Source organism: Aulonocara stuartgranti (genome assembly GCF_965226115.1).
Source record: "Aulonocara stuartgranti genome assembly, chromosome: 10".
In the NCBI taxonomy this organism is placed as follows: Eukaryota; Metazoa; Chordata; class Actinopteri; order Cichliformes; family Cichlidae; genus Aulonocara; species Aulonocara stuartgranti.
Window position 1 is genome coordinate 19,861,601 of NC_138946.1, and position 23,369 is coordinate 19,884,969.

General features: G+C 38.7%; 1 protein-coding gene across 12 annotated transcripts in view; it reads right to left on the reverse strand.

Annotated features, from left to right (window-relative positions):
• Nucleotides 1-1,124: 1,124 nt before the first annotated feature.
• LOC309716083 (neurexin-2-like) overlaps nucleotides 1,125-23,369 on the reverse strand; it is a 130,503-nt gene continuing 108,258 nt past the window's right edge. For 6 of the 12 annotated variants that reach the window (XM_082549676.1, XM_082549675.1, XM_082549678.1 and 3 more), the window contains 6 exons: nucleotides 20,075-20,256; nucleotides 10,421-10,592; nucleotides 8,189-8,278; nucleotides 6,523-6,851; nucleotides 4,839-4,923; nucleotides 1,125-3,685 (listed from right to left, as the gene is read on the reverse strand). In XM_082549676.1, the coding sequence (XP_082405802.1) occupies nucleotides 2,883-3,685; nucleotides 4,839-4,923; nucleotides 6,523-6,851; nucleotides 8,189-8,278; nucleotides 10,421-10,592; nucleotides 20,075-20,256 (1,661 nt within the window). In that variant the 3' untranslated portion in view covers nucleotides 1,125-2,882. The remainder of the gene's footprint in view (nucleotides 3,686-4,838; nucleotides 4,924-6,522; nucleotides 6,852-8,188; nucleotides 8,279-10,420; nucleotides 10,593-20,074; nucleotides 20,257-23,369) is intronic. The other 6 variants (XM_082549681.1, XM_082549672.1, XM_082549671.1 and 3 more) reach the window with 3 other exon arrangements.

Below are 23,369 nucleotides of genomic sequence, written 5' to 3' on the forward strand. Positions count from 1 at the left end.
CTTCTGCATCTGTCCTCTTATTGAACTTAGAAGCACACACACACACACACACACACACACACACACACACACACACACACACACACACACCTCCTACTCCTGAGTTATGTTTTACAGAACATTATGATGCCACAGGGAATTTTACTGTTGACCTTTCCGTTTTAAGATGCCATCACTTTACAATATTAAACATTTGTTGGAAATCTTCTGTTACTCGGTAAAGGAACTCTTAAGTTGTGGCCAAAAGCATATTTTATGAGGTCATAGTGATCTTTGGCCACTGCATGGTTGATCCTTGAGTCCCGGTGGATGTTTGGGCCAGGTGTGATGATATTTCTTCCAGGTGTTCTCATAAAATTAAGTAGAGTAAATCACTATTATGGGACTGGGTACGGTCACAGTGACTTTTACCTCTGACCAACAATCTTTATTCAGTTCATCATTGAGGCCAAGGGAATATTTGTGCTAAATATACCAAATTTTCATAAGACATTTCTGAGGTATAACATTCACAAACATGTCAGCATCTGTACCAAGGTTATCATAGCCGTGTTATTTTCATAGCTTTTATTAATATAGAGTTAAAAAGTTATTTTCTCTTTGGCTTATTTTTACTTACTTTGCAGTTTTCAGTGCTAAAGATTTGTTTTATTGTTTAAAATGTTTACTTTCAGTTTAGTTTTGATTACTTTACATTTTATTTGCATTTATATATTTAGCACTATAAACGCATTTGCTACGATTTGCTAATTGAAAAAGTGAGACCAACTTGAAAACTACTAAAACAAAAAGACTGACTGTATTTTTTATATTCAAAGTCTTTTTTTTAACCCTCTGAAAATGTCAGTTTCTTATTTGAAATTTAGTTAGTTTTATTTTACTACTATATTAACTTTGTCCGTTTGCAGGGACTGCACACCCACAGCTGTTGCAGAAGCATACAAGAACAAGGGTCACACAGTTTACCACACCATGAAGCCGAACTGTCCTGACCTAAAAACTACATTCTTTTCATTGTGCTCACCCACAATGTTGCATCCAAGAAGAAAAGTCAAATAAAGTTAATTATTTTAGGGAACTTCTAAGAAGCAACACACAACACAGTTGTGTACAAAGTATATAATCAAGTGTATTTTCATCTTTATCCACGTTCTGTACACATATTAAGATCCATTTCACATGAACACTATACAATAGCAATGAGTGAGGAATGGTATATTTTCTGAGCACTGAGCAGCTCATGTCGAATGGCACTTTCATAAAAAAAAGAACGAAATCACAGAGCATGAATAAATAACTCAACAGAGAAAATGGCTTTATATTATCAGATCCATTGAGTAACAGATTTAGCACATATAAAATGCACAATGCAACAAAACAAAACATTTGTTTGTTCCACCCTTGTGTTTTCTCTGCATAATCTGTACCGTAAATAATCCCCCCCCAAAAAACCCAAAAGATATTTGCAGCTATCAGAGGAAAAAGTGTGCTTTTAGTCCGGATTTGAGTAAAAGGCAATCTAAAATATAACGTGTTAAGAGGAGTGGTAACAAGATACATTGAAATATCAGAGAAATATCAATACAATTCACAAATCTTCAATTATTCATCTCGTAGAATAGTCATTTAATAACCGATAGAAAAAAAAAAACAATACATGTTTGGCTGCTTTACAAGGAATATCTATGCTTCAAAGATATGTTTACATTTTCTGTGTGCTTCTGAATTATCCCAAGACAGTTTAGAAGAAAGAAAACATTATGAGCGAGCCAGCATCTGGTGAGGTGTGTTGGTTTCCTCTTTCCAAGAAGCAATCAGAAAACACTCTCAAATGTGATTCTGAGCTCTTGAAAATTCCTGTAAAGTTCGGGCTGAAACAGTTTTGAAGTTGTCATGAAAAGCTGTGTTGCGGGGGCGAGCCAAGCATAGCATCTCGCATGATTATTCTTCTTTATACCTTCCCTACGTACACGATGCTTTTTCAATCTGCTAACCACTATATGTACATACAAGCAGTGTTCACGGATAAATACCTTCACTGGTGTAGAATGACTGGCTCACAATCATCCCTACCTGGAATGGCATGGCACATTGACTGCAATATCTGATATTAATTCTCTTTCTGAGCCATCATACTGTAAGGTTCACTGGCCAGAATATGGAGAAGGATTTGAAAATTCCTTTTTTCACCAGGAGGGCTAAATATCTTGCTTCATTTACTTTACGATAAGCCATCAGCAACACGGTACCATCTCTTGTGGATAGAGGCAGAGTGAGTGGGGAGTTTTAAAATCACATGAAATAACATGTAGACTGCAGACATGATGTCTTATCCAAATGAAGGCCTTCTGTTCGAGTGTAGCCAGGATGACTGTTGTGCTCTCTGTTCATCTACCATCAAAATTCAATAGCTGGGCTGTTCAGCCTCATACATCATAATGGGGACATTGAGACTTGAGATAGGGCATTACAAAGAAGTACAAAGAAACCAGATGTTTTTCAGCACTTTCTTCACGGTGCCATATCCATGCTATATACAAAGCCAAAGTGGATATGCCTCCTTCGAGCTTGTTAAAAACATAAAAAAATGATACACTAATAAGGAATTGGTGAATGCAGACTGAGTGCACATTGTGATACAGAGGATGAGTCAGATCTTGTGCCGTAGATAAGAATTTATCATTAATAGGAACTGGGCAACCTTGACTTTTGAGAAAAATGTAAAAGCAGGACACAATTGCTTTGCGCAGTTGTTGTTTCTTTTGTTTTTTTTCTTTTGTGGAATTTTTCTGATAGTCGACCTGACAATATTGGGGCGCGAAAGGAAAGCATCCTCTCTCATCCTCTTGTCTCAGTCCACACTTGCCTACTCTCCTGTGATTTCAGACGTAGTATTCTTTGTCTTTGTTCTTTTTACCCTTTGTGATGGCCTTTGCCACAGAGGCTGTCGCTGTGTTTTTGTCTTTGACCACTGCTCCGTTGCCCTCCGCAGTGGAATTGTTGGCAAAATTGTGGCTCTGGTCTGTCTGGTAGGAGCCCTCATCCCGGTTCCGGTACTTGTACATGGCATAGAGGAGGATAAGAATGCAGAGAGCAGCAGCAGCCACGATACCAACCACCATCCCCGTGGTGCTACTGGACTCCCTTATCACCTCCACGGCACCAGGCAGGCTCTTATCATCAGAGGCTGTGGGGTTGGCTGTGGGCACATGGGGAAAATTGGGGGGGTAAGTTAGTCCTGGTGTGTTTCGGGAGGATGGAGGAACAGGGGGCAGAAGCACCTGGTCACGGGTGTTCATTTTGCCTGCAGGAATGTGGAGCTGGTCAGGGTTGGTGGTGGGAACAAAAGGAGGTAAGGGGCGGGGTTTCTGGACTCCACCATCACCAGCGGCAGGGGGTGGAGGAAGGACTGTCCTGTCAGTGACCAAGGGGGAGTTTTTATTGTAAAAGTCCTCGTCATCGGATTCCGTCATCTCCCCAGAGCCGAAGGCTGAGACCTCCACAGGGTCACCACAGTCCTCCTGGTCCGGGGGGCAGGAAGGGTGGGGAGGGAGTATCAGGGACTCTTTGGTGGTTTCAAGTGGGGAAAGGAGAGTAGGAGGAGGAGGGATGACGGGGTAACGGGTGGCGATGGATGGGGGCTCAAGGGAATCCACTGTTATAATAGGCAACACTAATTCACCTCCTAGAAAGAAAACAGAAAAGGTAGGGGATCCTAAATTAGAGCAGAATTAACACTGAAATTCTGGCTGAGCAGTTGTGCTCATCAGAACGGAAGCACAATCTGCTCATTATGTACATTATTAATGAAGAATTTAATATTAGATGGCTTATCAGTGATTTTATTTATAGTAATTGCATTTCTATAATACATGGGTATTTACATCAGCGCTTGGCAACTGAGGAGAAAAGCAAACCGAAAGCATCATAATGCTGTCTGGAAGGTATGCATATGTGTGTGGGTGTGCAGATTAAGAATGTTTAATAATGCAATACAGCAAATGCGTAAAAAAGAGCTCACATGCAGAAACAAACATACAAGATGACCCGTGAGAGGCGGCAGCTGAATGAAGAGCACATAATAAACACAAGAACATTAAGTTTTAAATGGCCATGCTGCGATATGCACATCTGTAGGCAGAGGTTGAGGAATGATAAGAGAGCAGAAAGGTTATTGTATGAATGAATCACACACAAAATAGTATGATTTTCTGAAAGCACTTGCTATCTTACAGATGTACCTTTAACCACTACTACTAGATGCCTCAACAATTCAACAATATATTTTCCTGTGTGTGTGTGTATTTGTATATACGATTATAACATTCTGCAGAGTTACAGATGTTACAGATACATACATCTACAGACATTTACAGCCAATAGGTTCTCTTTCATTATTATTTCAGTCACACTTTGCCGGGCCAGACAACAACAAACAATTCTGATAAGGTCATATTAATAATTAAGGCACCCACAATAAGGCCAGACTCTCAAGTTCTACAGCTTGTTTCTGTCACAAACTCGATCAGACTCTCTTAATGCCTGAAGTACACTTCACAAAGATTGTCTTTGATTCACTTTTGTGAGCTACAAATACAGGGTAGAGAACAAATTAATGCTAGTCTGTAATAACTATCCAAATAATGACAGTTATTTGACAGAATTACTCAATATGTGAGTGTAAGATAGTTGGATGAAACTGAGAAGACAGATCTGTTTTGTTAAGAACAATGATGGCTGCCTAAAAGCACTGCATTTTGTCTGCACTCCTGGGTAAAAATAACATTACTCATCTAAGCACCCTAGTACCATCGCTTCATAAGGACCAATTGACCCACCTGTTCCCGGTTCACACTCTTCCAGGTCCTCATCATCACTTGGACACTCAGCTGATGCCACCAAAATATCATCAGAGTTCTGTGGCTGAAAGCAAACAGGGAATACAATTTCTTTTTTAACAAATACCCAATAAACATTTTTCTTCATTCAGGCTCACAGACAGTCTCTTTTTTACACTGACTGTCCGGTCTGAGAAAAAAATCTGCACTATGCAGCACTGTACTGCTTAAGTGTTTGTGCCTGGAGCGACACTAGTAAGACTACAAGTTCAAAATGAGCCCATCAGCAGCTGCTTTTTATCCTTTACCCCATTGGCTGACTTTATGTGTGTGCAAACAATGGAAAAACATCACCGATGGAGGCTCTCAATGAGATAAATGCTATATAATTGGGTTTTAAACAATTCTTTTATATCAAATTTGCACAAAAAACCCATATAAAATTCTCACATATATTTAACGAGGATGCAGGATGCACAGTGGGCTCTGGGCAGAGTGGGCATTAGAAGGCTCACTAATGGATTACTTTGATAAATTGAAAATATAGAGAAGACCATTTTAGGATAGCTAGACAAAAGAAATGGAACAAAAAGAGCACTCTGCAGTTTTATTAGGAGAGGCAGTGGCAGTGGGGGTTCTTTAAAACCTCAGGACAAGTCCAACTACTGAAATTTCTCCAATTTGAAGGGTTTTCAGCATTTATCACATTCAAATTCTTTGTTTTTATGTGGCCGCTGTATTGTAAAAATACACTAAGCAAGAATGTTATCATTATCCTAATCCTAATACCTTGATGGAAAGTAAGTTATGCAGCGAATTCAGAATCAAACATGCTGGATCAAACCTGTTATTTAATGAATTTATGAAGCATTTTAGCTTACCTATTACTCCATACAAGGTTTTATATGCCTAATTCTTTCAGTAATAGCTGATGCAGCGCTAAGAAATTTAATGATGCTGTGAAACACTGAAATTTGTCAAGGTGTGAGACTTAAATGTGGTTCATTTCATCTCATAACTCCTTTCATGATGATCAGGGGAAAAGTGTGTTCATGTTCCTAAACCCCTTTAAGGCCTAAAAATCTGAAAAATCTGAAAAATAAGCTTATCATTGTCAAATGTAGAGAAGAACTGGGGATTCTGAAGTGTTCTCTGGTTTTGTGATTGTGTGTTGACTGTCATCTTAGATTCTAGTACTGCAAGTTAAATTTCAAAATGTGCATTAATACAAGATGAATGGAACAGAAACTACAGTATAAGCTAAACATGACAGGGGGATTAAATAAGCTCCAAATGTGTAAACCTGTGCAAGTTTAAACATTTATGTTTTATAAGGTGACACACATAAAGACAGTGCCAAAGTATTACTCAGTTTTGTTCTTATATTAATCACAATTTTGCATTTTTAAAGCTGATTGAGAATGTTAAGGATGCTTAGACATATTAGCAACCTGATAATTGAACAGAAATATAAATTTGTAATTTTGGGAATCACGCACAGCTCCAGATTTCTACAAAGCTAATTAATTAAAAAATAAATAAATAAATAAATCACTCACTGTTATTGAGCCATATTTAAAATGGCCTTTTTTCCTACTGCGAAACATAGACAACAGCCTTCACCTTATGAGCTAATTACCTCCCTGTTGTCAGCAAATTAGCACCCCTTTTTAAACTCGCTGACCTTTGAGATGCTCTCACTCAAGCTGGGCGACCGCTGCCTGCGGGTGGTGGTGGTGGCCATCGTGGTGGTCGTTTCCATGATCGTGGTAGACATATCAGACACCGCCAGCGGGGTGACGGAGGTGGTGTCCGTGGTCACCACGGAGAGCGAGTCTCCGACCAGCCGCAGGTTCCCCTCCACCTGTACGCTGGGGTCATTTTCCGCTGCCAGTTTGAGCACCTGGAGACCATTGTAATACAGCCCTGAAATCTGACCCTGGAAGGGTCGCCCTTTGTCAGAACCGCCAATTTTAATGGCTGCCTGGCTGTTAAAGATGGTCAACTGTCTCCCTAAAGTTAGACAGAAACACAGAGAAGGAGATGATGGAAAAGGGGAGAGAACGGCAGAGCACACACAGAGACGGCATATGGGAGATTTTGCACAAGAACATCATCTGAGCCAGGTGGGATTTAGTAATTCATTTGTTTAAAAGCTTATTTAGATGTTAACTCTAAAAAGGGAAATGTTGGTTAGCAGCAAGTTTATAATTTTGACTTTGCACATACAAGAAGAGGAGGCTTAAAGCCTATTTAGATGTTTATTTATGATTTTGAAATGTCACTGAATAAGTTAGCAGCTGCCTGTGGGAAAATGATATTTATATTTGTCTCTTAGCTTTAGAGGGGGAAAAAAGAAGGTGTGAAGATCTGTATCTTATGGCTCCTTTTAACAGGTAACTACTAAAATGGCAGTCTTGCCACACATCAGACAGTTTGAAGCCGAATGACAATAAAAATTTGACTCCCTCCTCCCACTGACTTCATCAGCCATTAGGCCATTAACACATGCTTTTCCGTGGGTTTCCCCCACGGTCCAATTGTTTTACCTCCTCAAAGGGGCAATGATATTCAACAGCACCGCTGTCAGCACCTTTACTGATAAGCAGTGTTACATCTGAGGAGGAGGGCTGCGGTAATGGGCCCAACTCAGGAGAATACTTATTAGCAAAGTTAATGGCTGCAAACAGTGATCTACTTTAACAGCCTGTCAGGGTTGTTTTGTTGCAGCAAAAAAAAAAAATTCAGCTTGGGAGTCTGATGTGCTCGTTGTAGTACAATGCAAGGCAGCACAAGATTACAGGGAACAAGAAAAATGGAAAGAGGTTCACTGGGGTGAACACATCCTGAAGCTGTGGTTTAAAATATGGTTCAGTTATTAGGAACAAAGCCTAGTCAGCTTATGTCCAGTGTTAGCTTCACTGGTATTAATGAAAACGTTACACAGCATTTTAATGATATTTATGTAGAATAATTACACACAGTATCTAATTACACACAGTGGTTAAGAGGGATGATAGAGGGTTAGACAAGGGTTAAGCGCTTTTAGTTAATTTAGTTTAAAATCTTTGTTAAGGTGCAGCCTCTCCACAAGGTATAAGGATGACAAAAAGAAATGGCAAGCACGCCATATCCGTTTGCTTCCACACTCATTTTCTTCTGCTTAAAGCTATACTGTGGCCATTAAAATTCATAGCCGGTACAAGTTCCAATTAAAATGGAAATGTATACGTCTGGGTAACCTGCACTTTGTCACCCTTGTCTTCTGGCACTGCACCTCTCAGGGGGGGAAGTTTATTTACTAGTTATTTCAAGGGTTAATTAATTAATTAATCAATTATATTTTTTACCTTTATCGAGTAGCCACTCGTCAACTACCCGACCAAGTCTGTATGGGATTCTTTGCCTAGCAATAGCCAGTCGTTCATTATCATAGTGTCCTTCAAAGAATTTGGAGAGACAGATTAAAGGTTAAAGTCTGCAAGCTGAAACATCACATGGTTAGAAACAAAGTTATAACGGCTAACATTTTTAACAAGTTATCAATTTTAACTCAGCTGTGAGTTAAAAGAAACTTGAGCTTTACTTAGTGTTATCTAGTTATTATGAGTAACACTGTTAATGCTAATTAGAGCAACGTTTAGGCTATTTATAATGTGCTACTCTAGTTAGTGTTATTTAGCTATTTTTTTTTCCAAGCAAAGCATCGTCTTCAGTAATTACCAATTACAGACGAATAATTTTATGTACTTTATAAAACAGACGTTCATTCATAAGAAACAACCAATCAAATCAGGAAAACAGTTGCATTTAGACAGTGATAAAAAGTCATGTAGTTAGAGTAGGAGCATATGAATTTGATTGCATTCACAGAGAGCCAAAGTCTCGCTCACTTCAGTGCCAAAATGCATTTTTCCAATGCAGCGCATGGTATACATGCAGTGTTTTTACTCGAGCTCCCAGAAGGCAGTGACAGTATGTCAACATCAAAGGCTTATGGGAGTTGCAATTTTAAGTCTCTTTGGTGTTCATTCATTCATTGTCTTGTTCATTTATTTGAACGAGACACAAACAGTTCCCCGGTGAGACAGGACTTCAGCTCTCCTTTAAACACATGCAAATGCAAAACAAATAAATTAAAATAAAACAAGAACAAGCAACATACAGTTATTACAGTATGAATTGTTTCTAGACATTAGGAGAGCCCAGATTTTTATTTAGACCTAGCACCGAGGAATTTCTATCAATCATCAGCCACAGGGTCACTAAAACTGATAGTAAATTATTGTGACATTATTTTGTTCCATTCACATTCTGTTGAGATTATTATTTGCAAACATTTTCAACAAATTTGTAATTAATACAAATATGAATAATTATTAGAATCTAAAGTAAACCATTACAGCACAACAGTTAAATGCCTGGTTATACTGTAAGCTGTAATATAGTGAAGATGTTAAAATATGTTTGCCTTTTTTCTCTCAAACAAATTGCCAGAAAAAAATACTCCATGATATTTGATATCTATTTAAGGCACAAGAAACTTGTGTGATGTGCACTCCCTATTTCTAACTATTCTATGCATTGCCATGTGAAATGTTTCAAATATCACTGATTGCTGAGTGGGAGCTGACATAAAGGTGCACACCATCTTCATTACCCAATTGCATGCTTGCATGTGCCCTCGTGTTATATGCATCTGTGATTTGAACACCAGCTGGAGGCACAGAAAAGATGTGGTTTGTGTCCCACTATGCCAGCTGGTGCACCTGCTCTGAATAAGGTTAATTGGTAGATTGGTTCAGAACAGGTTAAAGCACAGCCAGTTATGATCATTTTATGTATGTATCTTTTCTTTTTTGGGTCCATGTATATGTTGTGTGCACACAGTTGAGTGATTTTTACTCACTATCATAAGTTACCACACATAAAATAAAACTGTTATATAACTTATCATTATAACAGTCTCCCTTTAGTGAATCTACACTATTTTGTATCTAACAACAGACAGATTAAGTATGATCAAGCATGATCACAGCCACATTTTGAATGTCAGCAAGAATTTGTCAAGTGAATATTTATTGAAAACAACACTATCATATAAATTTAAGGCTAGCAGTTCATACATTCACATCTAAAACACTGCTATATTGGGCTGAAATAGCACTTAAGCCGCACAAGAATGGCTTAAATATTACACCATTTAGAAAAGTCTAGAGAATCCCACCTGAGCCACAACTTCACATCTTCCCACCTCTCTACCAAACTAAATGCAAATACGGCAGCAGCTGATGAAAATACCTGAATTGCTAAACTCAAAAAGGCAGCTTTAAGGAGATTTACTCATTTCAAACTATTATATTTTTACACAAACACATAATTTTTAGTTGCATGAGGCAACTTTAATAGATCTCTTATAAACTGATAAAATAACCACGCAGGAACACTGAATTAAAATTATTCACTGGGCAAACTGCCAAGGCAGAAATAGGCAGACATGCAACCCTTTCTCTCTGATCCAGAAGTTTCATGCTGTCTTACTATGCGTGTAATAACTCCAAAGTTTGTCCTGTTAACCTTACCTGGTGGATAACGCTCAATGACTGGATGGTTGTCCACCTGGAGAGTGGCATTGCCACCACTGCGTGTGAAGCGTACAACATGGTACTTGCCATCATTTACTATGACAGCAGGCTCATCAATAGTGATGTCATCTGTCCCCACATTGAAGATGACACCAATGTTTCCTTGATCCTGCACAAAAACAAGAATGAACGTGACTCATTAGGCAAATGACAGATGCGGTAGGAAAAGCGAGCATTGCCACAAATGGGTTTGGGGAAAGTCCAAGATAGTGAAACATGTTGAGCAATCACTTAAAAATAAATGAAAGTAAGGGCTAACCCTACTTAGAGGTATTCCTCTGCTTCTCGGGGCCTGTACTTTGAGCCTTAGGGCATTTGCCCTGGGGGGCATTATGCCCCACTTCAATCTGCTGCTGGATATCACTATTAAGAGCATATAACACAGGTTGAACAATACAGTGTCAGTTGTGAATGATAAAATAGTAATTATTGCTAGTATTTATTTATGCATTTATTTTACAGCTTAGCAGATTGCGTGCCGTTTGGCGTGTATTATTAAATTATATTTAATATTGATATTTGCTTTGTACATCAAAAGAACTGTTTTAATTAAATTGGTGATGTTTATCTTTTTATAATATTTTTCACACTTTTCTGACTAAAGAGACAATGGCTTGACAAGTTTAATCTATCTGCTTGTCAGGCCAGGAACCTTGTTTAAACGGAAACCCATATCCTTTGTGACATGGGCAGTATGTTTAGTTCTTTCTTTAGGGTTCAGTGCCATTTCCCCTCAGCAGCCAGCTCCACTTTCCTGATGTGGATCACTCTTGACAGAATCCTGCTGTTTCTCTTTTGGTTGACCAACTTCTCACCCTGTCAGCCTCTACCTACTCCTGCCAACCTTCCTCAAAGGTCAAATCTGCTTCTCAAACTAGCCTTTGTTTGGTATTAATAAGAAACATTGGAAGCAAACTCTGTGGGGTCTCTGTGCCTGTCCGGCCCTTGTACGTTCACTGCCTCGCAGTCATTTTAAATGCAAGCCAAGGACAAAGTGCTAAGGTGGTTATAATAGACATAGTGAGAAACAACACATAAAGCTGCGGGGCCACTTTCCCTCGACTTATAGCATTAACCTTTAATGCTGGTTTAATACAGAAGTAAGTAAGTAAGTAGAAAAGGTGGAGAAATAAATCAAAAGACCATACTTATTTCATTGTAGACCAGAGATTATGCAATGTGATATTATGATATGTATAACACATGCAGTAATATTCTACTTTTATCCCACCCCATAACATGTGTATCTCAAATGTTTACAGTCAAGGACAAAAGAATCTGAAGGTTCTTATTCAAACAATCTCGACTCCTGCAGCTGGTTACACCGTATCAGACCTTGAACCAGCGAGGAGGAAAGACGAGGTAAAGAGTGAAAATGACTGGAGTTGTGTTTTATTTGAATAAAATCTTGCAAACTGCTGGCCTTCCATGCTATGATGTGCACAATATCTACTGGCCTTACAGCCATTATGTAAATATGTTCAACAGTGGGCCTTGCATTGCAATTGGATTCCCTGCCTCTACTGTCAGAAATGAGCTGCACAGCTTATTCCTTGACATGCACCATTTCATATAACTGATTGTTCCCCATTTTCTTCTACCTCCAGTACTGCATTACTGACTCAAAGGCTAAAAATTCAAATACGTAGACTTCTTTTCCTTCCTTGATGGTGTGATGTAAAACCTGTCTCGGTGCTTTGCTCTTACCCTCTAATCACATGTAAAACCATTCGAGAAACCTTTTGAATTTGAAATAATTATTCTTGCTGACATGGCTGGTGTTAAGTACAGAAGTTTTAAGGATTGTTATCTTTTTATGCTTTCTAAAATCACCTGAAAGCCATCATGAACTCATGAACAGGTGAATATGTGCAATTGAATTGAATTATGATCCCTGAACAAAAGCTGGACAGTTAAAGTCACACAAATGTCACAGAACATGTACACCCCTTCAAGAACAAAGACACACTTTGGCAAATGAGAAATCCTTTAAATGCCTTTTGATACGCACTTACTATAAATTCCTTATATTTTTTATTGTCAGTGTTATCCTTTATATTTTCTTTGTATACTTATCTGTAACCTAAATGGACAACTTTGGATGTCGGTAGTTTAAATATTCTTCCGATGATGCAAACTGAGGAGTAGTCATTAGGCAGCTACAGGGTAGTGCGACCTCAGGTCAAATTTCAACTCGTGTCCTCTGGACAACAATTAAAATCTCCAGGGCCAGGAGAGTCTGCCTGGGGGTCCTTATGGCTTCAAAAAGTGCTGCTCCTATTTTGCTTACTCAGTCTTAGAGAGTGATTGCAAAATAGCCCTGAAGCACCTTTTGACAGTTGGCAAAGCAACACTAATGCACCCCGGTTTTTGTAAACAAAAGCTTGGCCATTCTAGTCAACACATTCTCACTCCCAACTTATCACATACTGATGCTTGGTCATGACCCATCACATTTTTACTCACTGCCCTTTAGCATCATTTTTTCAGTGTGCAGGGCAAAGCATTTTCCAGATAAAATACAAAATTGAAGGCAATGTGGTGCTGAAACAAGCATTTTGTGAGTCGACCCTTATAGAACCCCATAATACAAAACTTTTAGCACAAATAAACTTATCTGCAGCCTGGAAAAGCATTTTTCATTCCTCTCAGTGTACTTAACAGAATAGACAAACAGATAATACAGACGGCAACATGAATATAGCATATTTCAAGATTTATATGTGCAAGGGTGCAGAGTGCCAGATTTTTGAATGATTGTGGAATAAATAAGGAATGGATAACTGGCCACTATAAACACAGCATTATGATAACTGCATTGAGTTTATATAAAGGCTTAAAGTTATATATTATTATGGTTGTGGTTATTTTATCTGACTGACATTAACTCGTTGACTGTGACTGTGACATCACTTCCTTAACTGCAAAGTGGTTTTTAATGCCCATGTAACTGTATGAAGTGCATTTTCTTGCACACTCACTAAACTGTTTCGACACCCGCTCTGATGGACTCTTACTTTTCTCCCAAAGATTTTTCATTCCTGTATCTCATCTAACCTGCTACTGACTATAATTCACATGAGGGAAAAAGTACTGATTTTTATAAGGATATGTGATTTCAAGAATTTGCAGCTTCTTCAGATGAAATGATGACGTGACAAAATGAATTAAAAGAGTTACAATACTAACAGTTCTTCTGTGATAATACATCGCCGCTGCCTGATATATTTTTAAACAGAGCACAGAGTGGACCGATCATGATTCTTTTAACACCACCAGCATTTCTGTCTGTCTCGGTTTGTCACCAGCCAAATGTTTGTCTCTGAATTGGCTTGCTTTACTATACTCTCTACTAGAGACTTTTTAGAGGTGGGTGGGAGCCTGCGACAATACTGTTGGGATTTTAGAGTCTTCAAATCTTTCTCAGAAATATAGAAATGATAAAATGTGCTTCAATCAGGTGTGTCGCTGTGGTCAGGCGTAAGGTTTCCATTAATTTCTGATGGAAACGACACATCTTAAATGAAGGAAACTGAGCTATAAAATTTAAAAGATTATGAAAGACACTGATTCCCAACTAAAATAAGTTCTGCATAAAAATGTGTAATTATTACTGTAAAATATATTCTGGCTATATAGCTAAATGGCTTATCACCTTAATAATATTGGGGAGAGGAGTGAGATTAAGGAATCACCAGAGGTGGGACCAAGTCATTGTTTTGCAAGTCTCAAGTAAGTCTCAAGTCTTTATCCTCAAGTCTCAAGTCAAGTCTCAAGTAATGTCAGGCAAGTCAGAGTCGAGTCTCAAGTCACTGGTGTAAAAGTCCGAGTCAAGTCACAAGTCTGAAATTTTGAATTTCAAGTCCTTTCGAGTCATTAAAAAAAACGAAAAAAAGCATGTTGCAGTTATGCTAAATGTAAATGTTAGACCATGTAATTTTTAAATCTGTGTTTTTCTCAACACATGACAAAATAGTGAACTTAGAAAATATACACAAATTGTGAAATTGCACCTCTTTAAAATGCAGCTCAATTAAACCTAGCTCCAAGAATAATTTTCACCGACAGTTCTGAGATAAGCTGCATGTTATTCTTGGATGCGGTTGTAGGACCGGCTTTAAAATCGCATGACAAAAATATCATACACATTAAAAAAAACTGCATCACCAACGTAGCCTGGAAAACATTTGCTAGTTAGATGAAGTCAGCTATCTCACCGTAGCATATTTATATGCATATTTATAATTATACGGTTCTTGGAGTGAGTGCACACACTCATGAAGTTTAGTAACTTCCGGTCACTGCAACAAGCCCAGGTACAGTTTACCGCCGGATGGGTGCAGGACCTTGAAACGCACCGTGTAGAACGAAAGACCATCGTACGTATCATAAGTTTACCAGTCTCACAAATCGTCTTCATAAATACACATTCCTTAACCGTTTATTAATAGGACCTTTGAGCTCAACGGTAATTAATTAGTAGTGGAAATAATTTCTGGTACCCATCACAGAAATGTAGCAGTGACAATAATATTGTATGCTGTAATCGTACTGGGCAATTAGTGATACAAAAAACCTGTTTTATCCTGTGAATAAAAGTATATGTTTTTGTCAATGTACCATAATAACAGAAGCGAAACGCAATATTGTGTCAGGACAATTCACTATTTATGCACAATAAATAAAGGAGCATAGCACGACAATTTCTGTTCAGCGCCAGACTTGCTTGTAACCTATATCACCAATTATGTTATGAAAATGACGCATTAACTACAACAGCAGACTGACCTTTGTGGAAATGCTTGGAGCAGACTAACCTGTGAGCTGGAGTGTTCTGGGACGTTATATTTGATCTTTGAATGGCTGCAATCCAGGCCATCCGTTGCGTCTTTGTTACTTCGGAAACATGGCTCGAACAATTTCTCTTAAACGTCGTAATCCGATAACAACCGATCTCTTTACCCGTCGGCTTCCCGTGGCTGTCATGCGACCGGCTATTGCAGTTAATAATACAACAGCTTCTTGACATTTTTGTGTTTCTTTTTATCGCTGTGTGACTGATTTTAATTGAAAGCCTGCGTGCGCTAGTACTTCTTGCCACGAGTTCCCAGAATCCTTTGCGGTTCTACCCGTGAATGACGTCACATTTTCAATCTCTATATAATATGCATGTTAAATTTTATATTTGGGGTAAAATATCAAGTCTTTTCAAGTAAACCGGTTCAAGTCCAATTCAAGTCCCAAGTCATTGGTGTAAAAGTCCAAGTCAAGTCACAAGTCTTAGAACATTTTTTCAAGTCAAGTCTAAAGTCATAAAATTAATGACTCGAGTCTGACTCGAGTCCAAGTCATGTGACTCGAGTCCACACCTCTGGGAATCACCCAAATCTCATCCAGTAAGTTGATCTTTTGCTCTTGAAGCACTGCTTTAACAATTCTAATAGTCTCCATTTTGCACAGTGTATGTTCTGTTTTGTTTCATCTTTTAGTCACTCATTAAAAACATGACCATTTGAAAATAGCATTAGCCACTCTGATGTGCTCTCAACTGAATACGGTGATGGTTTGCTGCTTTTGTGCAGAATAATTGGTCTTTTAAGCTGGTGCATGTACCGTGTTCAAAGTCATATTTTTGAGCTAACCATGTGACCAGTTTATTACAGCAATCTTCAGCAGCTCTGAAATCCCACTGTAATTATTCATCACAGTGGTAGTTTTGAATGAAAGGGGTGAAATCTGAAGAAAATCGAAACCATAAAAAGCTCATATCATTTGTTTCCTTTACTATTTTCAACTGTTATTCAAGCCAGCTTTGCTCTCAGTCGTCCTCTTCTGCAGAGGGCAAATTCCAGCGTGGAGACAGAATGAGATAAAAAGAAGAATTAACACTAAAGCAGAATACATTAAAACAAATCACAACTTATGTCTCTACAAAACAAGAAGGTGTGAAATTGTTGGGAAACTAAAAAAAGATTTCAACATCACCTGAACTGCTTTGGATTTCCCTCCGCTGAGCAGTAATAAGGTGTCAAACTCAGCAATCTGTCTGTGCGCAAGGACTTGGCAGATGCTAGGAAAAATGTTTTCAGCTCACTTTGCACGCAGGCAGGAATCCTTGCATTTACTAGCAACAGTCTACGGCTGGCAAGGTCAGATTCAGACATTTAAAACTGGAAATGCAATTTAAATGAGACGATTTAAAAAAAACAAACATCCAGGGCAGGATTTTTGGACCAAAATATGTCAAGTAAATGACATGTGGAGGAAAAACACTTTTGCTTAAATGTTCAACACTACAGTTTTTATCTGTTTTTTCAGTATAATGTGATATATGTGCAAATTACAATTAGCAGAATATCCGTTAAAACAAAAATATGTATTTGGTTTGGTAGGACGAATGTGATGCCCCCCCTTCTTTCCCCTTGCCCTGCACTCAGAGTTAAGATTAGGGCAGCACGGTGGCACGGTGCGACTGGTTGTCTGTCTCTGTGTGTTGGCCCTGCGACAGACTAGCGACCTGTCCACGGTGTACCCCGCCTCTCGCCCTATGACAGCTGGGATAGGCTCCAGCGCCCCCCGCGACCCTGAAAAGGATAAGCGGACGCGAATGGATGGATGGATGTATTTGGTTTGGTAGGACAAATGTGATGCCCCCCCTTCTTTCCCCTTGCCCTGCACTCAGAGTTAAGATTAAGAGACAGAGTCAATGTGGTGTGGAAAATGAGGAGATGCTGACAAGCACACTCAAAAAATTGAAATTGGGTGGTTGTTACATGTACAAGATTCAAACTTGTAATTTGAACTAAATAATTTCATGTTTCTATGGTGAACGCAATTAAATCAAGTAGCATCTGCATGAAATTCAGCAGCTTAATTTGTTCTTGTTGAGATGACATGATACAATCTAGTCAGAGTGGTTAGTTGCCAAATTTCGCTCTACATAAATAAATCACTTCAAGTCAATGTAAGTATACTATACTATACTTTGACATGTTCAAAAATTGGTTATTTTACTTGGTTAAATCACGTGGTTAAATTGTGTTCATCCAACAACAGATTTTGTGCATGATGTTTTTTATTCTAGTCTTTTACCTGCTTCTGTGCATTGTATCTGCACCAAAAAGTTCAATATTAGATCAAATGAGTCCAATAAATCAGGTAGAAAGTACTTTTCCACACTTAACAGCAGGTACTTTAATACAGAGACTGATATTACAATTCAAATTCCTTTTAGAATAAAAATGATATGAATAAAAGAGGCGCACACATAATTCACAACTGGTTTCAGAAGGGTCATAAAAACTTTTTCATCAGAAGACTTATTTGTTTTTGTTTTTTGGAATATAAACAATTCAATCAGATTGTTTTCAGGCTGGGTTCTTTCTGCACATGGGGTCCATTCGTCTTTGCTTCTGCCAATGCCCAAAACAGTAATGTAACTGTGTGGTTATGCATGCCCAAAACGGCAGCTTCTGAGCTGAACTGGTCCCCTGGAACGGACACTAGCTGTCTTCAGGGAGCTGATCAGACACGTGCCACAGATTAGATTAGCCACTGAGGACATATTCATTACTTTAGTGGATATGACACTAAGTGCGTGTGCATCCACACATGCAAACACCAGACAGCTGACCTCAAAGCTTCCTAATCAGAATGAATCCAATTCAAATGAGAAATAATAATTAAAAATAAGAGGAGCCAAAGTTTTGCTTTCAAAGGTCAGATTTGTAATCTTATAAAGGCTTTTTTTCCTTTTAGTGTTTACCACAAAAGTGTCTGCTAATAAGATAGCGACTTCGAGTTACGAGTTTTGTCAACAGATGTGATTTTAATTATTACACCATTCACAGACGTTTGACAGATCTCCCTTCTGGTTTTCATCACGGCACACCTGTCCTGTGGCTCCATACTAAAAAGCCTGATTTCCCTCCAGAAAAAGGCACCATTGCAGGCAGATGCTGAGGCGCCACTTGGCTTCAACGACCACACACACACACAGGCACGCAAACACATATCCACACACGTGTTCATCACCAGAAAATATCTCGTAGTCTGCTGACGTGCGTGCGCCTCTTCTCCTTCTTGTACTTGTGTGATTTATTAATTCCTATTTTATTCCAATATTTGGACTCAGATGCCACTAATCGGTGAATCACACAAGCTGTGATGCTTCTGCGCCAAGTTAGAATAAGGACAAAGTCTAGTTAAAACGTCATTTAAAAATAGACCGAGAGGTTTAGTTATATCCATTTCATTTAATTAAGATTAGAGCATTAGAACTCCACCAGCAAATGTGAGTTTGCTTCCTGTTTTTTTGGGCCTTCATCAGCTTATCTGGAGAGAAATGATGATATGTGACTTACAAGTTTACTAAAATAAAACTTTGGCACCTTAGCCGTCTTTTTCTTCCCCTTTTTGTAGCTGTAACTATTTCTGCGCTGTCTATATTTATTTAACTGCTCATGGAAATGCTGCCAGTACGACAGCAACCACGTACTGTTCACATACGTAAAGGTTGAAAGTACTGCAATCAGCATCAGGAACGGCTTACCAGTTTATCGATAGAATAACACGCTCTGTGGCAACTCGTGAGGGAAGCTGAAATCTCTTGTTAGGGTTTCCCTTTAAGAACCCCTGAGTTACATGGCTGCCTTGTTGTCGGAAGCTGGTGAGCATTTGAGAAGTAGCTGCAGCCGCTCTGAAGCACATGATGACATCATAGTTACTGTAATCTACACCCTCCAAAAAAGCTCTGTGCATATGTGCAGTGCCAACAGATATCCAAATGTTGTGAATCATTTTGCAGAAAGGTCATGTGATGTTATCCTGACGGCTCTTTCTCTGCCTCCTCAACATGCAGACCTGGCCTGAATAATAAAGGTTAACACTTAAGAAGCCACAGCAACATTTTTTTTAAAACTTTTGAATAAAAAGTTCACATTTCAGTGTAGTGACGTTCATTTCATGGTTTCATTTGTTTCTAACTATGTATGTACATGTTGTTCGGGCATTCAAATAGTTGCTGTTGCACTCTTCTGTTTGCAGACAGAGTAGACTAATTTGAACAGTTCTGATAGGCTTCACACCTCACACAGACCAGATTTCCATGACATACAAAGTATGTTGTCCTTTTCGCCTCCTAAACCAATCACAATGCTTCTTTATAACCATATTTGCAAAGTGTGACATTAAATAGCACAATATGAATGACCATAAATGCTATTAAGGATAATTTATTCTACACAGAAAGTCTGCTCTCGTATAATCACAACATGATTTTAAGCTCATGAATACAGGATGCAGGTGGTATGAGCAGACTCACTCGGAGAAGGAAATAAAATGAATAGAAAAGTATCTTAAAATCTCTCTGGGTAATCATTCTTACATTTTCTGTCTAAGTAACTCCACTTGTAATATTTAGAAACCAGAAAAAGAATGAGCATAGTATTCAGAGTGTTCAGAGCCGCAGGTCATATGTATGAAATATTTAAATTCTAATCTCCTTTAAGTGTTTTTTTTTTATCTATCGTAGCAGTGTGATACCAGTCTTCCCTTTTTGTGACTTAAAGCCACACAGATTCACGTTCTTACTATGTGCAGCTGAAGATAGTCTCCAAGCCCATGGGTGCTCTCCACTCGCACCAAGATGGCATCCTTCTGCTGAGTGCTGAAGCCCACGGCTAAGCGGTCAGCTCGGGTGCTCGGGCGCTCATTGGGGGCCCAGGTGAATGTGATGAGAGCTCCGCCTTTCCCGAAGATATACGTGGTGCCAGCTGGGAACAGAGGCAATAAGGAAAAGATGAGAGGACAGACAGTAGCCAGAGACACTTTTAAAAACAGGCAGCATTTTTAACATAATTAGTTCTGCTTTATCAGGTGTCTTCCCTTAGCCTTGGTTCTTTTAACTAATTTAACATTTGTTCGTTTTTAGGTTTTTTTTCTGGAAGTACCAATCCTTATTATAAAGAGATGAGATTCCACGTCTCTCTTTCCTTGCACGAACACTACCTTTCATTTTTCAAAATCATGCCATAGGCAGAGAAAAACTTCAACCAAAGATGGGAGATTTATTAAAGAAACCCACTCATGAATCTCCATTAAATAGCCTGAACTACTCATTTTGATAAAGCTTTGCTTTCACAAATGTAAACTTCTCTTGCACCATGGAAATCCAGAAACTAGCAGCATCTTTTGTCCCTGTACCTTCTTGGTTTTTGAAAGATAAGGATGATATTCTGGACAGTTCAGTTTGTTTTTTGTCATTTAGCCAACCATTTAATAATCACAGTTAAAATGCATCGCAAACACTTGATATTAATACAAAATAGCAGCTGGTGCAGAATCTAAGAGGTGCATGAGAACGAAATATATCTGCTTGAACCTTTACTGTGGAAGTCTTTCCTCTGTGCTCAGCAAGATTTTTGTCTCCTTGAGATAAACAACATAAACAACATTTGCCTTGCTTAAATTGCAGAATCCATATGCTGATCAGCCTGTACATATGACACCTCTTGTGACACCTGTTACATTTTCCTAAATTCTAAAAAAAACTAACAGACTGCATAAAGGCATTTCAACAATAATTTGCTAAATTCTTTCATTTGTGTACTTTAAGCCATTTAATATAATCCACACAGCTTTCATAGTTTAAATGTGGAAAATCTAAGTGAGAACCAAGCGCTGTCCGCAGGTTACAAAGTTACACAAAGGCAGGTGATAGTGCAGTCACTGTAATACGTGGCCATAGCAGAAATGAGAATTACTTAAGAAAGTACAAATAAACTCGTGTTGGATCGTTTCAGCAACTGAAACCTAAGAGCTGGTTTCACGACTGGTGGTTTTCAATGCCCGAATCTCTCAAAGATTTAAGTATAGAAGCTCAGAGAAACACTTGAGACAAAATTGTAGCCTCAATGTCAACCTTCTACAAAGACTCCACTCTTCAGCGTAATGGGCACTCACCATACAGGTTTCCTATTGACAGATCAAGCTGCTGGTTGGATGCTTTCTTAACATTAAACGCCTAATCCAAATGCTGAAAAACATCCTGTGCTGGCTTTGAATTTAAATTAAAAGGGCAGGTTCTCTGACAGCAATTATTTTAAAACAAAATTATTTCTTACTGAGGTAATCTTAATTAATGTCAGGGATTTGCAGTCGAATATGAGTCAGTGACATTAGTCACATCAAAGAGCGGTTTTATTGGCTTCTTCCTTTCAGTTAATGTTACTCACAGCTGGCCTCTTAGTCTCCTCTTCCCAAATTACTTTTGAGAAGACTGAAAAGGTTTGTGTGTCCTTGTAGATTCGTCTCTTCTTCTTAGATTACTTTTCTTTGCAGAATTTTGCAAGGGGACTTTGTTATTTTTCACAGTGATGTGTAATGGGCTTCTAGATTCATTTTCAAACTACTATCTTGCTTACTATGCCCGTGTCTTATTGTGTCTTAAACAAAATATAGGTTACGAATCACAGCCGTAACAACTCTGCGATGGGCCCCGGGGCAGATACGGTGTTTTTTTTAGGTTCCTACTGCCAGCAACCAAAGCAGGATCTCTCTCTCTCACACACACAGACACACAATGTATATTTGTGTAAAAAAATATTACATGGTATAGTAGCAGTAATACTAATATCAATAACATGGTTCCAGCTTTTGATCAGAACCACGGATAAAAGCATTCAAAGGAACAGACACATTTAAATAAGCTCATGCTATAAACTTGCACCATCTTCCAAAAGCCCAAAACAGATTCAGCCTCGCGAAAATCATATAAAAACATCTGTAATGTGTGTAAGCATGGAACAAACGAGAGAAACCCATTACCCACAGATCGTCACGGACTTATTTATAGGACTCCTCATTCACAATCGTTTCCTATGGTCCAGCTTCTAGATACATCATGCACACATATTACAGTATTATTTGTATATTTCCAGCCTATAAATGAGAACAATGTTTCAGTGCTCTATAAAAACGCAAACTACTCACCGTCCCAACTTTATCTTTCGGACCTTGCGCTCACTGACAACACTGCTTAAACCCAGAGTCCTGCAGGTATACTCATCCTGTTCTCTCCTTCCTCTTTTCAACCGTACTTTAAAAAAAAAAAGTCCTGCTAAACATAATTTACAACAGCATCACAGGAGATGTAAACAGGTTCGCCTGCATCAACCACAAATGACAGAGAGAAAGGCCAGAAAAAAGCAAACAAACATAAAATAATCAAAGATTTCCCAGCATGCCTCTGTGCCATCAAAATGCATTTAGAAAAGGTTTCTGTTTTAATCAGTGGAGAGTAAATATTTGCAGAGCTAAAATTCAATCAATAAAGAAAATGTATACTGCATAAACGAGCTTCGGTCCAAAAGATAAAATTGTGAATTTAAAATATTAGCAGGACTAATTATCTGGTAACTATGCCAACTAGCCCCCACCTCACATCCTCTGGGCCTCGGGGTATTGTCCCAACTGCCCCATCGGATGCTACGCCTTTGTTATGAAAACAACATAGCATTATGAGGGCATATGGTAATAAATTCTATCAGCCCTACAACATATAGTGCAGTACTTGTGCAGATAGTCTACTTGCCTATAAGGAGTTCCAAACTAGCACTTCACCACATACTCAGCCAAAATCAAACACTGCTGGTGTTTGTTGGAGGACCATAATGCTGCAGTTGATTATATCATACAAGCCTTCATGATTCCTAGCTCTGTTTACTCTTGTGAAAGCAAACAAAGAGCAGCCAAGCCACGGTGTGGTCAGTCCACATGTTCGGAGACCCCATTTCATATCAGGCCTCTTTTCAAATTTCACTGTGCTGTATAAGCCAGGACACCTCTTTAAAAGTATACTCAAGAGGCTTAAGCCTCATGCACTTCT